The sequence below is a fragment of the Bidens hawaiensis genome, unplaced genomic scaffold (genome assembly GCF_021521415.1).
Source record: "Bidens hawaiensis isolate Kalapana, Puna unplaced genomic scaffold, B.hawaiensis_p1.1 tig00060676_1, whole genome shotgun sequence".
NCBI classification, from domain to species: Eukaryota; Viridiplantae; Streptophyta; class Magnoliopsida; order Asterales; family Asteraceae; genus Bidens; species Bidens hawaiensis.
The window spans coordinates 85,395-101,537 of NW_027506468.1; the positions used below are offsets into that span (position 1 = coordinate 85,395).

The 16,143-nt window shown below is 35.1% G+C and overlaps 1 protein-coding gene and 1 pseudogene across 2 annotated transcripts; both read left to right on the plus strand.

Annotated features, from left to right (window-relative positions):
- The first annotated feature begins 352 nt into the window (after positions 1 to 352).
- LOC143617921 (mediator of RNA polymerase II transcription subunit 18-like) lies at positions 353 to 3,387 on the plus strand. The gene is made up of 5 exons (XM_077090318.1): positions 353 to 417; positions 490 to 589; positions 664 to 721; positions 2,197 to 2,562; positions 3,201 to 3,387. The coding sequence occupies exons 1-5, from the start codon at positions 382 to 384 to the stop codon at positions 3,301 to 3,303; spliced, it is 663 nt and encodes a 220-aa protein (XP_076946433.1). The 5' UTR covers positions 353 to 381; the 3' UTR covers positions 3,304 to 3,387.
- Positions 3,388 to 11,800: 8,413 nt separating this feature from the next.
- LOC143617918 (protein DA1-related 1-like) lies at positions 11,801 to 16,137 on the plus strand (annotated as a pseudogene). The gene is made up of 12 exons (XR_013150914.1): positions 11,801 to 11,825; positions 12,581 to 12,635; positions 12,721 to 12,787; positions 13,727 to 13,874; positions 13,973 to 14,093; positions 14,169 to 14,252; positions 14,341 to 14,460; positions 14,546 to 14,757; positions 14,843 to 14,910; positions 15,589 to 15,702; positions 15,789 to 15,847; positions 15,947 to 16,137. The product of XR_013150914.1 is annotated as a protein DA1-related 1-like (transcript).
- The last annotated feature ends 6 nt before the right edge of the window (positions 16,138 to 16,143 follow it).

A 16,143-nucleotide genomic window follows, 5' to 3' on the forward strand; every position in this document is an offset into this window, starting at 1 on the left:
AGCCACTGTCGACGAGCTGTGACCGCCGGCGAGTCATTGACCAAGTCCAGCACCATTTTAAATCCGACTACACACCGGTAAATTTGATTTAATTTGCAAAACAAAGTATGTAGCTGGCTGTTACTTGCAATTACGTCATAATATTTGTGCCCTTGAATATCTTATTACGGCAGTAGTTGATTTGTATTGTATTAATTAGTTCAAAATAATTGGTAATTGTGAGTTTCTTAATCCTTAATTGTTGCCCAATAGCTTAAATTTCATGAATCTGCATAAAGATAAATTTCTAGGGTTAATGATTTGGGCATTTTTAAGTTAAAATGTTTAATATAATAATCATCATTCTAATAGGGTTGCAACTAGACTTCAAGCAACTTACCTATGGAGTGTGTGGTTCAAGGAATTATAGAAACACAGGTAACTAAATGTATTCTATTTTTTACAAGAGAAAAGTGCATGTTTTCACACACTGTGTTTCTTGTTTTGCAGCATGTTGAAGCCCTTGAGATTCTTCTTTTGGGCCTGTGTGGTGTTCCTAAAGAAAACATAAGGGTTCATGAGTTATGCTTAAAAAGTGGCCCCAACCTAGGTCTGTCGTACTTGATGTCAAAACTTATCAACTTACATAATTAAATACATGTTTCTTGTTCTGATATTATATAGGTTCTGAAGCATCAGAGATTCGAATTCTGTGTGATCTTATGCAGCCTGAGCCCGCTTGGTAAGCATAACACTCTGGTAATGGGCCGGGTCGGGTCACATTAGAGGTGTAAAGTGTAAACGAGTTGACGGTTGGGTCACATTAGGGGTGCAAAGTGTAAACAAGCTGAGGCCGTCTCAGTTTTTGGCTCAGTTATCGGTTCCACGAATCTTGCTTATTTGGATAACCGAACAAAATTCAATTGAATAAACCAAATAATAACCTGTTTAATCGGATAACCAAACCGAACTAAATAACTAATCAGTTCAATCAGTTTGGTTGGAAGCATTTCTAATTCAGACCAGTTTGGTTGTCGGTTAGGGAGAAATAATTCAAAATCGAATAAACCGATATCCCAATCGATGCCCCTTCACTGTAAATGAGTTGAGCCCATCTAGGATCGACCTCGGCTTGTTAGTATATTTTCAAGCTTGGGCTTAGTTCAAGCTCGGCTGATTTCGTATTTATTAATGATTTATATACATTTATATATATTTTTAATATATTTTGTAATTATAATTTTTACATATAACATTTTACACCATATCCGATTATTCTTATCATAATTTTATGTATAAATTATAATAATATCTATCATATGAATATATATTTAATACATGAAATAAAAATTATATAAATAATAGGCCTGTTTAGGCTTGTGTAAGCTTGTGAATGAACTAAATGTTCAGTGAACTGTCTGCGAACTGCTCGGCGGAAAGCTAGTTTAAACGAATGAACATGAACAAAATTATCTGTTCATTTAGTTAAACAAACTGGCATGAACACGTGTCCTGTTCGTTCATTTATGCTTGTGTTTGTTCATTTATGCTCGTTTACGTTCATGAACTGTACGCTTATACTATCAAAGAGGGAACATAAATGAACACAAACACTCATTTTATTAACGAATGAACATGAACAAGAAAACCCTATTTGAGTGGCAATTGGGTACTAAGACCTGTTAATCAAAAAAGTGTGGTATGTGATTTTTTTAAAATTTTCTCAAATAATTGAAATTAGTAGGCTAGACTCCATTTTCCCTTATTAATACATGAAACTTAAAATTGTCTTATAGTCATAGTCATGACATATAAAGTAGTTAAACGAGTCGTATTCATGTTTGATACCTGTGTTAAGCGCGTCGTTTCTAACTTGTTAAACCTGTTAAGACACGAATTGCCAGCTCAGTGCTGTTTGTGTATACTATGAACAAACAAACATAAACGAACACAAACGCAAGCACAGCCATTTTCTTAGCGGACGGACATGAGCACAAAAATACTGTTCGTTTAATTGTTTGTGTTTGATCTTTGTTCGGTTAAAGTTGAAGAACGAACTTACTTTTTGCACCCGAGCTCGTTTGTTAAACAAACTTATTTTTAGCCATCGAGCTTGTTTAAGCTTTACTTGGTTTGAGCTTTTAGCGAACCGATCTCGATCTACTCACAATACTGACTTTTTTGTTTATTTTACAAAATAATCATAATGATAATCAGGACGGTACGGCACGTGGGGGGTTCAATGAGGGGTGCGGGTGCTGATCAAATATCGGTTCTCTTGAGAACAATGGTAGAAAGCAAAGCAAGCAAAAACGTGCTTCGATTATTTTACTTGCTTGGGTACAAATTAGACCACGAGCTACTGAGAGTCGGGTTTGCTTTTCATTTCCAAAGAGGCGCTCAAATAACTGTCTCGGTTTCTTCATATAGTAAGATGCTAAAGTTACATGCCACTGAATCAAATGATGATAACGTGCCCGTGTCACCTGGCATTCAAATGGTTGAAGTGACTGCACCTGCATCGGCTGAAAATTACACGGAAGTTGCTGCAGCAGTTTCTTCGTTTTGTGAATATCTTGCACCGTAAGTTCCTGTTATTATAAACTTTTTTAACCTGTTTAGTTAAACGGGTCGTGCTCGAGTTGAATTGTTCACCTGATTAAGTTAACAGGTTGACTTGTTTAACCTATTCGTGTTCGGGTTGGCTTGTTGGCCGCTTAATTAAACGAGTTGTGCTCGGGCTGACTTGCTGAACCCGTTTAAGAAAAAAGGTCGTGTTCAGATCGTCTTGTATGAATAAAACTGGTAGTGTTAGGGTTGACTTGTTTAACCTGGTTTAAGTAAGCAAGTTGTGTTTGGGTTGGCTTGTTTACCGCTAGCTAGTTTGTTTTCGGGTTGCATGTTTAACCCGTTTAGTTAAACGGCTCATGTTCGGGTTGACTTGTTTAACTTGATTGATTAAATGGGCTTTGTTCAGGTTGACTTGCTTAACCCAAACAGGTTGACCAGTTTAATATTAGAATAGTAATTAATATTTTTATAAGGTTAACCCTCCAACCTGTTTATGATCCATTTAACCCGTTTACTACGTGATTACAACTCACTGACAACCTGTTTGACTCATTTAAATGAATGGGTTACACGGGTTGTGTTCTGGTTACATTATTGGTTTAGGATCGATGTCTTGGACATAAATAAATTTGTTTGTTTGTTTGTGTCAGATTGTTGCATTTGTCAAAACCTGGTCTTTCAACCGGAGTTGTTCCAACTGCTGCAGCAGCCGCCGCATCTCTCATGTCATTTAGTGGATCTACCAATATGTAGCCAACAACCACAAACCAAAAGTATTTGTTTATTGTCTGAACATTTAAATACCTGTATTGAATTTTTGGCTATTAATATATAGCTTAGTTTGGGCTGTATTTTACTGTTGATGGGCCTAAATGTTAAAATTAGACAATTAGGACCCGTTCGTTTCACGGACTTTTTTTAAAGGATTTGGAATTGGAATGGAATGGAATGTTTGAGAATCCCTTTCATGTGTTTGGTTGGTTAATATTTATTGGAATTGGAATCTTCTTCATTCTCGGGTTTTTTTTTTTTTTTTTGAAGAACGAGGACAACGAAGGAAACGTTTTAGTTTTTTTACATTTTTCGTTTTTGATTTATATTTTGAGTTATGATTTTTTTATTAATTTTTTTGAATTTTTTTAGGGGTTTTTATTTTCCATAACAATCCTTTAAAATAGGTGGGATTTTGAAATCCCATGAAATGTGGGATTTAATGGGATTTAGTTTCCATTTCCATTCTTTTATTTAATGAAACGAAAATATCAATTTATGGGATTTAAGATCCTATTTTTTAGAATTCCTTTCAAATCCTTGAAACGAACAGAACCTTAGTTTAAAATGAAACATGTTTTAAATCCATTCTTAGGCGTCTTTATTTGTTTTTGGGAAGGTATTAAAAGGACACCACCCTGGCATGTTTATTAAAAATGTGTAGAAGCGGTTTTAACTTAATAGATTAATTTGAGTATATCCAAATTATAATTATAAAGCATATCGACTTAAAACAGGTGTATATAAGTTGCTACCCATCGTCACCTACTGCGCACCGTAACCGCTCATAAGCACCATCTTCGCAATAAAAGTCGTCAGTGCCACCTACACTGCCACAACAGACCACCAGCATCATTGTTGTCACTTGACCATCATTGCCAGTTACACCAACGCAGCTGAGACCCTCGTCTCTAGCCAAAATATATGACATGGCTGGAAAGGTTTCACTCCGACTAAAGTTATCGCCTAGCTGTTATCATTATACCAAGTAATCTGCCCCAAAAAACAACGTATTAGATGGAAAGGTGAGTATAAAAATATGGCTCCCATTTGAAGTTGAAACCACTTTTTGTCCAATTTGGGATTTTCAGAGTATACAAATGTCACTATTGAATCAACCTGCTTTGCCAAAGTATTTCTACACGACACGCCATGTACCGATGCAGGTTTGATTCTCCGAGCCACTTGCAAGTAGAGGTATACAAAAAAACCGGTTTGGGGCTTCGATATTTCAATCTAAAAGTGTCCAACATGACTTGAAGAAAATCCAAACAATCTCGAATTACAAAACTCACACCTTAGAAAAAAAGGCCCTTCTAGGATATATTATAAGATGCTCACACATGGTCGAACAATATAAGATGCTCACACATGGTCGAACCCCTAGATATGAAACATTATATGTCGACTTTCAGATATATGACTTGGAACACCCCTACTTGAAACGAATTATGAATAACCGAATGATTCTACACCTAACTTGCTTAGGACTATTACAGTATGAATGAATGTGAATCAAATTAGACAAGAATTACAAGTGACGAGTTTGAACTAGTTGTTCAAACGCTAATCACAAGCTTACAACAACATGTTTTGTATCACTAACGAATTTTCACGCCAAAGTTCCATATTCAACTTTCAACATCTAAACTATCCTCAGTTGTATAGTAAAACAAACAATCTATAAACCAACGCTTAAATATACTTTCATGTTATTACTAATTTACCCTTGAATTTTTTAATGCTGCGATTCTCTTTTTAATTGGTTTAACGAAACCTTTGACTATTGTTGACTATTATTACTTTAGCATTGCTCCACCGTTGACCATCGTTGGACAAGATCACATATAGCATTTATAAAATTCAATTCAATCGGTATGATGTGCTTAAGTGAATTGCTTGTGTAAAGTAAGCCATGAAACTCTCAGTCGTCAATTTTAGCATGTTTTTAGAGATCTTAAGACCACGTATAAAACATGAGTGGTAACTATTAAGACCATCAAAATAAACATTGAAAAAAAAAAAAATCATATACATTTCTTTAAGCATAAATAGATTAACTCAAATCATCTATTTTGATTTAAAATAATTAATAATTATATGTGCAGAATAAAATTACAACCAAAGTCGCACCATAGGATCTTGATGTGACAAGTTGATAAATACATTTGTGTTTAATCTTAAACGACTTAAAGTTATTCGCTTGATAATTTATTTGTATCGATATAGTACGTAATAGCAAATAGCACAAATGAAATCATCAATTAGGTAATAAACTATTAATCGATTATTCATAATCCAATTTTTTAATGATAGCACGAGTGTTAACACTATCAAAAGGTTATTATGCATAAAATAGAATTATGGCATTTATTTAGACACGATTATTTAATCTCTTGTTTTCTTATTTTATGTATTTTATGAACAGAATGTACAGTGCACTTTCAATGAATTTTATGAAGAAAATGCACAGTTCACTTTCAATGAATGTAAAGATTCCCGGTACACTAGCAAATAATTTATTTATATTGCATAGTGTGTAAAAATGTAAATACAATTAAAGTCACACCCTAGAGTGGAGATTTGACAAGTTGGTGAGTGCGATGTTTATAAGATTTATAAGTTTATTTAGCAATGATAAATTATGATCGTGACAATCGTTTCACCCTATAAATTGTGTGTCCATTTTATTTTTAATCTATAAATAACCCTATAAACTAGTATTAATTCTATAAGAAATAAAAAGTTGGCTCTAATTTTATCTGCAGTCTTGTCCGAATATATCTTGTTGTTAGGCTGTGTAATTGATGCAGGAGCATTTATATTTAATTAAAATCTTTTATTTTGTTAGTTTATTTTTTATTATTTTGTGTTTATCGTGTTTCCAAGTTTATCTTGTTTTCGTTTAGTATTAATAGGGTGCTAGGGTTTATTGTTTAAGTAGTTTTTGATTGAATATTAAATTAAAGAACATTGTTCTTGAAAGCTATGGTTCAGTTATCGGTCTTTGATTAACTAAAGTGTCATGAGCCATTTGAATGCTTTCGTTCTGGCATCAGTTGGTATCAGAGCTTTTGGTTCTCAAATGGCTCGACGTGAGGATGAATACTTTCTTGCTAGTAGATTTGCCGCCAGAGGCAACGACAGAAGTATGTTTGATTCAAGTGCCCCCGGTAGAGTTTGGTATTCTACTAGCAGAGTTGGTGCGAGAGGCAGCAGTGGAGTCCATCCCAACCCGCGGGATCTTCAAAAGATCAAACGACTCCGACAACGAGTCTGGGATCTTGAAGAGATCGAACGGCTCCGAAAACAAGTCAGCGGTCTCGAGTTACTACGGGAGATGTGCAAGACGGAAACCGAGTCGAGCACCGTCGTCGGAGATGAAGGTGGCGATGAAGAGCAGCATCCGTTTGGTCATCACCCACCTCGGTTCTATGAACCGATCTATCAAGAAGAGTGTTTGTCGGAAGACAAGCCCAAATTCGATGAAAGACGGAATTGATTACGGTGAAGATGAGTGTTTATTGTGGAAGAAGTGCTTAGCGAGATTTTCAGTGGTGATACAGTAGCCGTTGTTGATGCAATGGTGGCTAATGATGGCGTAGCTTTTGCCGGAGAAGATGACTCAATCATAGAAAGTGGTGGTACCTCAGCTGTGTAATTGATACAGGAGCATTTATATTTAATTAGAATCTTTTATTTTGTTAGTTTATCTTTTATTATTTTGTGTTTATCGCGTTTCCAAGTTTATCTCGTTTTCGTTTAGTATTAATAAGGTGCTTGGGTTTATTGTTTAAATAGTTTTTGATTGAATATTAAATTGAAGAACATTGTTCTTGGAACCTATGGTTCAGTTATCGGTCTTTGATTAACTAAAGTGTCATGAGCCATTTGAATGCTTCCGTTCCGGCATCAGTAATGGTTAGGAAGGAGTTTTATCACACTGTCACGTAAGCGTCACGTAGATAGTTACTCTCTAACACTTAACAAAGGGCTTGAACACACTTATTGTATAATAATAATTATTATTAATTTTATATTTTTATGTTTACATATTTTATATTTAACTTACTTTAATTATTTCCATTAAAAAAACTAATTAAAGACAAAATTATAGATTAAATAAAAAAAGTAATAAATCTAAATATATAAAAAATTAATACGGGTTGTTTGGATCTATGGAACATGGACTAGAGATTTTTGTAAAAAGAATTTGTGTAAGAGCATTTATAATCCGTCTATTAAATTTTGTAAGTTAAGTTTTTATAATATAGGAATTGGTTGAAGTTGTTTTGAGTGGAGGAAAGAGAAAATGCAGTGATTTTTCTGTATATTTGAAAAATTCCTGTAGCACCTGTAAATTTTTTAATATATTTGAAAGTGATTGTAAGTGAATGAGAGAGAAAAACTAATAATAAAGGTATAACAAATATTATTTAATTAAAAATGAGAGAAAAATATAGTGTAATTTTGGATTTAGAGATAGAGAAGGAGATGGAAATGCTTTAAGAGCATTCACGCCGAGTCCCCTATCCATATCTCCATAATTATACTAAAAAACACTATATTTATCTATCATATTTAATTAAATAATATTTTTTTTATATTTTTATCATTACAGTTTCTCTCTCATCTATTCACAACTAATTTCAACAAATATTAAAAAATAATTAGGGACATACAACATTTCCCCAAATTTACAAAAAAAATCACCTATTTTCTCTCTTCACCCTATAATTTACACTCACAACCGCACCCTATAATTTACAAAACTCGGTCACATAATTTTAGAGGACAAGATGCCCTAATATGAAGAAAAGGTTTTGTGAAGTGAAGCTTTGAAATTTTTAAATGGGTAACAAGTTAATTTGCAGATAAATAGTATTTATAAAATTTTCTTTCTTTTAATTGAAAAACACCACCAATTTAATTCGCAACGTTCCACTATTTTATTTTTTATTGGAACCTTCTCCAATTTAGTTTGCCACCCCCAACTCCGATTAGTCTAATGCAGAATCTCAATACTCCACCTCCATATCTAAATTAGTATATTACCGTTCAAAAAAAAAAAAATGCTACCATACATTTTAAACGATGCTTTTGTGTAGCCGTTTAGAAGAAATAAAAAAAAAACATGATTCATGCATTTTAAATGAGTTATGAAGAGGTAGGTCCCAGCAGAGCCCAGTTGGACCCGCAAGACTCACCTTAAACAGGGACGTCTGCGCGGAGACCAACTGGATCCGCAGGACCAACCATGCTCAGAGACGTGACGTCCTTACGCGCAGTACGCAAGCTGGTCCCGCAGGAAATGCCTCCCAATGGTGAAGGACTCCGCCTGTCCCCGCAGCCTCGGATACAAGCCATTAGGGAAGGCCACCCGCGCAGCATGGCTACACGCACAAGGCACTTAGCTCTCGATCATTCAGTGTCACCTGAAGGAATGAGCCAAGCCGGGAGCAATCCCGCACAGAGGCGGGAGGGGGAATACTCCCGCCCAAATAAGCCAGTCCGTATACTGAAGGATCTTTTACTGTACCTGACGAGGTATGGGCGAAAGATCTGATCAGAGATACGACAGCTCACTGGTACAGTATGGCGAGCAGCATGCTCCTGTACTGTATCACTATTAGCCGCTGCCTACTCACCAACTACTGCCATACCACGTGCGTAGCCGTCAGTTGGTGGAACAGGAATAGTATACAGCAGGCCTGGTCACTATCAGCCGCTACCTACCCACCAACTACCAGCAGGGCACGTGCGTAGGCTACTGTTGGTGGAACAGGAACACTGTTGCAGCCGGCCATACCTCTTTGGAAACCTACCTTCGGCTATAAATACCACAAATGGTATGACCATCTCATCTTATCATATCTTATTACATTATCATCATATTATACCTGATATCTGTTCTAGCAATCTCTTAATATACTTTTATATTTAAAGAGCAATCTAGTCTGATTCTCACGCCGGAGGGTGGTCACAAGGAGGAACCCCCCCTTCTCAGTGACGAGCTCACGGTGTCTGTTTTGCAGGTTATCAGAAGAACCATCTTCCAAGGGTCTAACCCCTCGTGGGAAACATCTCTCCAACCCCCAGGTTACCAGTAATCTGTCCGGGGTCCGGTTAGTGTTTCTTCAAGTTAATTCTTACACGAGAATGTGTATTCTTTTAATATAAATGGGGCAAATATAATTTGTGCCAATGTGCTTTATTGGCGGCCGGACGGGGACACAACACAGGTCTAATTCTCAAATTGATTTATCCGGCCATCAAACTTTTCCAGCGGGCTCTTTTGTGCCCCTTCGTCAGTTGACCGTCTTATTTATGAATTTAAGCATTTGGCAATTACATAAATAATATTAATAATAATTATTATAATAAGCAAAAATTATGATTTGTGACCCTGTGCTTTATGAGTGGGCGCAATCACCACCCCCATCGGCCCCAAATCACTCTCGTTTTTCCGGCATCAAATCACCACCGCCGACAGCTGTCGGCGATCTTTTGGCCCCAAATTACCACCAATGCTGGCGATTTTCCGGCCCCAATTCACACCACCGTCACCCGAGCACCTCCACCGCTACCCGAGCACCTCACCTGTCGCATCACCACCACCTCACCCGTCGCACCACCAGCACCACCCAAGTCAACACCGATCTACGCAAGTCAACGCCCGTCGACCTTCAAGCACCACCGATCCCCACCGCTTCGTTATAGTTAATCGTTAATTTTTTCGGTAAATCGTTATAGTTTAATCGTTAGTTAATTTGATCTCATTTGGTTAAATAGTTTAAAAAAAGAAGTGTTAATAAGTTTCGGGTTGAAGTTTTGGTATAATCAAATTAAAAAGTTTAATAAAAACCTAGTTTGGGGTTGAAGTTTTGATCTCATTTCGTTAAAAAGTTATAAAAAAATTAATTTTTTATAAGTTTTGGGCTGAAATTTGGATGTTATTTGGTTGAAAACTCAAAAAATTAAAAACACTTATTTTTTATTGAAGTTTGGGGTCGTTTGGTTCAAAGTTATAAAAAAAATCAATTTTTCATAAGTTTCAGGTTGAAATTTGGATGTTATTGGTTGAAAACTTTAAAAAAACCTTGTTTGTGGTTGAAGTTTTGGGCTCGTTAGGCTGAAAAGTTATAAAAAAATCATTTTCTTAATAAGTTTTGGGTTGAAATTTGGATATGATTTGGTTGAAACTTGAAACCTTAGAAAAAACTTGTTTCGGTTTATGTTTTGGGTTCGTTTGGTTTAAAAGTTATTTAAAAAAATCATTTTTTTTATAAGTTTCGGGTTAAAATTTGGATGTTATTTGGTTAAAATCTTTATAAAAACTTGTTTCGGTTTATGTTTTGGGTTCGTTTGGTTTAAAAGTTATTTAAAAAATCATTTTTTTATAAGTTTCGGGTTAAAATTTGGATGTTATTTGGTTAAAATCTTTATAAAAACTTGTTTTACGTTGAAGTTTTGCGCTTGTTTGATTGAAAAGTTATAAAAAATATTTTTTTTTTATAAATTTCGGGTTGAAATATGGATGTTATTTGGTTGAAAACTTAACAAAACTTGTTTCGGGTTAAAGTTTTGGATTCATTTAGTTCAAAAGTTAAAAAATAAAAAATTAATTGTTATAGCTTTTGGTACTAATTTTTCCTTCACTTTTATAACTCTAATAAAAACTCTGAATTTAAATATCGGAGAGAAATTAAGCTAGAGGATCACAAATTAAAATTTTTGATAGCAAAGGAGTAGAATTGTCCATTAGACAAGGGCATAATAGTCATTACAACAGCAGATTGAACTAGGGATGAGTTCGGATGATATCGGTACCGATCCCGAAATTCGGAAATAGTTGGTACCGGCACCGAAATGTTCGGTTTGGTACGGTACCGGTATTTCATGAAAAATTTGGAAAATACCGGTACCGAAAACTCAAAACTTGATACCGATGGTACCAAATCGTTACCGAATTCGGTACCAACCGATACCCGTACCGAAAACGCGGATCCCTAAATTGAATGGAGTCATTACTAGAGGAGCATGGTGTGCCCGCCGGAAAAGTTGAATGGCCTGTGCCCATAAATTACAAGATTTTCTGTTAAAAAATAAAAAAAAAGGGTGTTGCGGCTGCCTGTACGGAGTGGTGATTAAAAAGCGAAAGCATGGATGCCGTATGTGTCCTACAAGTAACAAGACTATTCCAGATCGAAGAAGATATTCGAACGCTCAACAACGATCTAAAATGGTTAGAATACCGGCGGTGATTACTTTTCCAATTAATTATCATCGTCCACTCCAACCAAAACGTGTCTTCAACACTAGTAGTGATGGTAACAATTCTGATTCCTTTCATTCATATTCATATTAATTAATTAATCTCATTTGCCAACGAATCATCGCCTATATATTGCCAGTTTACATGCATTTCATTCATTATCACTCAGTCAGTATTGTAATCTCTCTCAGCCTTTTGTTATTGCTACCTACCTACCTAGGGTTTCATTGTAAGATACTTCTGCTATTTACTGATGTTATGATTCAAAACCGTGGAATTCTGTCTTGGTTTTTTCTAATATTATTTTGATTTGATGCCTTAATATTGTTTAATTTGCAACATGTATGATTTGATGCTCCAGTATTGTTGAATTCAGTCTCAGTTCCTTGTAATATTATGTCTGTTTTGATGATTGGATGCACTTATTTTGTTAATATTATGTCTGGTTTGATGATTGGATGCTCTAATATAGTTCAATTTGCTAACATGCCTGATTTGGTGCCCTAATATTATTCAATTCAGTCTCTATATCTTGTAATGTTATGTTGTTTGATGATTGAATGCCCCTCGTATTGTTCAATTTGCAAACATTTCTGATTTGATTTCCTGATATTGTTCAATTCAGTTTCAGTTTCTTGTGATATTATATCTGGTTTGATGATTGAATGCTTTAATTATTATAAATTTGCAATTTGGTGCCTCAATATTGTTCAATTCTGTCTCAGGTGCTTGTAATTTTATGTCTGGCTTGATGATTGGATGCTCTAACATAGTTCAATTTTCTAGCATGTATGATTTGATGCCAAGATATTGTTCAATTTAGTCTCAGTTTCTTGTAATATTATGTCTCTTTTGATGATTGGATGCCCTAATTTTGTTAAATATGCAAACAAGATTAGGTTTTCAAATGTTAGCACTGATTTAACATAAGCACACATGCTAATTCTTCTGGTGTCATAACTCTAAGATAATGGTGATTTGCAGATAACGTTCAATCACTAACCGGGCAATGGCTTGGATTAGCAGAATTTTTCAAGGGGTACAGTAACTATCGGATAATTTTATCATTGCTAAGCAATTAAGCATAACTAGTTTTGTCTTATGGTTGGTGAAATCATGTGCAGGGTGAGGACTTTGACCGGGCAATTGCATTATCACTTGCAGATAAAGGGAAAAGAATACCTGTGATTAGTAAGTAAACAATCACCAATTCATGATTTATGTATATTTGTGAAAGTATAGATGTTTTTTGGCCATTTTATCTATCATCTAAGATGGAATCTGTCTCATACTATTAAGTGAATATGATTATTTACTTATATGAGCAGTTAATGCTTTCTAATCATGCTTAGGTACTTCAGTTTAGTTTCAAATCAAATGTTGTTGTTTTTAGCGATAATTGTTTTCAAACTGCATTGCTATTGCCCGTTCGAGGACATCTGGTAAAATTGGGTAATCATTTTCTCATGAACTAGATTTAGGCAATTAGATGCTTGGTAAATGAAGATTTAAGCAATTATATGCGAGTCAGTGTGTGCCTTTTGAGGTACTCTTTTGAATTTACTCATCAGGTGCACCTCATACATTAACTGAAGATTCTTGTCATTATCCTAATGACCGAATGGCACCGTTGAATTTTCTGAAGCGCCCAAACCAAGCTTAATCTGTGGGTTTAGAAGTGAAACGGTCCGATTAATGGTTTGAAAACCGGGTTTCACGGTCCAATCTACAGTTTATGGTCTAGAACTGGCCACCAAAACCGAATCGGCAAAAAGATTAATAAAATAACTAAAAAAATTCTTTTTTTTAATCCGTATAGTTTTAATAAACGTAAAAATAGTTTTTCTTTGGTAAATGCTTTGATACTCAACAGGTAAAGGTTTAATCTTTTTTTCTAAACCACCAAAACTGAACCGTTTTGGTCTGTTCAGCCGACCCAACCGTACTTATCTGCTTGGCCCAGAAATTCTGTCAAAACCGGCCGAACCGGACCGTTAACATCCCTACAGTTGCGTATATATGATGACATAAGTTCCACATATATCTTAAAAACAATTTTTTTTGTTAATTTCATTTTTTTTTCTTTGTTAAAAGACTGTTTAGTCATACTTGAAACAAAACATGTTGCAGATAATGATTTCCATCTGAAAGAAGATGATGATCTTGCAAAGGCTCTACATGGAAGTCTTAAACTTGAGCCTCAACCCTGGAATAGAAATATGAACCGATATGGAAACGTTTATCAACCTAGATCATTCCCACAGTCAACAGGTTTTAGGTTCGTGCTTTTCTTTAATTACAGTTTCAAAGTAGTGTTCAATATTAAGTGAATATAAAATGTTTAATCATATTTTCATCACTTACATTTTTTTATAGGACTTGTGCGGGTTGCAAGAACGCGATTGGTTATGGACGAGTTTTAAGATGCATGGGTGGTGTTTGGCATCCAGAATGTTTAAAATGCCATGCGTGTAAACTTTCAATTTCTGATCGTGAGGTACTAAACACATTTAATATCATTTTTGTTTTGTAAGGATATGATAAAAATTGAAATCTCTTTAATTTCATGCAGTTTTTATTGTCGGGAAATCATGTGTATCACAAGTCTTGCTATAGAGAAAACCATCACCCAAAGTGTGATGTATGCCATAACTTTGTAAGTGTCAAGTCAATCTTTATTTTCTATGTTTATGTTTCATTTATTTTGAATATGATTATTTAAAATGTATTTTATTTTTTTACAGATGCGAACAAGCCCTGCTGGTTTTGTTGAATATAAGGTACATCCTTTCTGGGGTCAGAAATACTGCCCGTCTCATGAGCGTGACAGGACTCCTAGATGTTGCAGCTGTGATCGTTTCGAGGTAAGTTTTTATGGCATTGCAGTTGACCAATTTGACTATTTCTTATATCATTTTGGTATACAAAGAGAATGCTTGTGATTTTCAGGCAAGAGGAATACAATATGTTGGTCTTAATGATGGTAGAAAACTGTGTCTCGAGTGTCTTAATTCTGCAATCATGGATACCGTGGATTGTCAGCCGCTGTATGTAGATATTCAACATTATTTGAAAGTTTGAATATGAAACTGAAACAAAATATTCCTTTGCTTTTGGTTGAGAGGCAAGCACTTAATGAGGCCATGGATGGAGAAACAAATGTAACATAATATTATTTGCTGTCACTTTTGAGTATACATATATGTTTTGTTGTCTTTTCATTTTTATTATTATTTTTTTTGTTAGGGTCATCATCACATGCCCGAGACCAGAGGACTATGTCTTTCTGAGGAACAAACTGTTAGCACAGTAAGGATTTCTGAATTGGTTTTAGATAGGAGTGTAAACGAGATATCGGTTTATTCGATCTATTTGATTTGCTTTATTCGGTTCAGTAATCCGATTAAATTGGTTATCATTCGGTTTCTTCGATAGAATTCGGTTCGATTAACTGAATAAAGTAAAGATTTTGTGGAACCAATAACCGAATTCACAATTGGGATATGGTTTTGAAGCCGAAACGTTAACCAAGTTCACAATTCAATTCAGTTTTTTAGGGTTACGGATACAGTTTGGTTTTCGCATCTTTTTTTGGTTTTTTTGCACATCCCTACGTAACTTACGAGCTTGGCTGGTTTATCATTTATCTATATATATTTATTTAACTTTATAAATATCTAACTAAAAACATAATGCATATTTTTAGTTATTTTTATCATAATTATTTATATAATAATTATTATATAATATAAATATATATTTAATATAGTAAATAGTTTAGGCTTGAAAGTCAGCTCAAGCTTGATAAGTGAAGCTTGGGCTCGGGCTCGGGCTCATTTACTAAACAAGTTATTTTTTAGGTTCTAGCTCATTTAAGGTCATCTCGATTCGAGCTTTTAGCAAGCCGATCGACTTTGCTGGTTTACACCCTTCGTTTTAGATTCTAGGAAAGATCTTTTCTGTTTGTTGAATGTTATTATGTTGGCAGGTTTAAGACAACCAAGAATTGGGATAGGAAATCGAGTCCCGAACATGAGAACAGAACCATATAAGGTGGCCCGTCACTCTGAGGTCACGGCTATTCTTGTTTTATATGGCCTCCCGAGGTACTGTTTGTGTGTTTTCTTGTCAATGTGTTTTAAAGACTTATTGCGTTTGAAGATTAACTCAATTTATGTCTGCTAAATAACAGGTTGCTTACTGGATCAATCTTAGCTCATGAAATGATGCATGCATGGCTGCGGCTTAATGGTTTGACCACCTCTCTTTGTTCATCGGCATTGCAATAAACTGGGCACATTGTATCATATTATATATTATATCATTTGCTGTATTATTTTATTATTTTAGGGTACCCGCGTCTCCGCCAAGATGTGGAAGAAGGAATCTGTCAAGTGGTAGCTCATATGTGGTTAACATCCGAGAGGGCCTCCATATCCATGTCAAGGCCTCCATTTGAAAAGAAGCTTGCAGACTTCTTTAAAAACCAGATTGAATCCGACGTCTCCCCCGTTTATGGAAATGGTTTCCAGGCTGGTAATCGGGCT

Excerpts from the sequence above, each read along its gene's own strand:
- LOC143617921 (XM_077090318.1), top strand. The coding sequence starts at position 382 with ATGGAGTGTGTGGTTCAAGGAATTATAGAAACACAG. Across the intron at positions 418-489 it reads AAGGAATTATAGAAACACAG|CATGTTGAAGCCCTTGAGAT; the intron begins GTAACTAAATGT and ends CTTGTTTTGCAG. Across the intron at positions 2,563-3,200 it reads TTTTGTGAATATCTTGCACC|ATTGTTGCATTTGTCAAAAC; the intron begins GTAAGTTCCTGT and ends TGTTTGTGTCAG.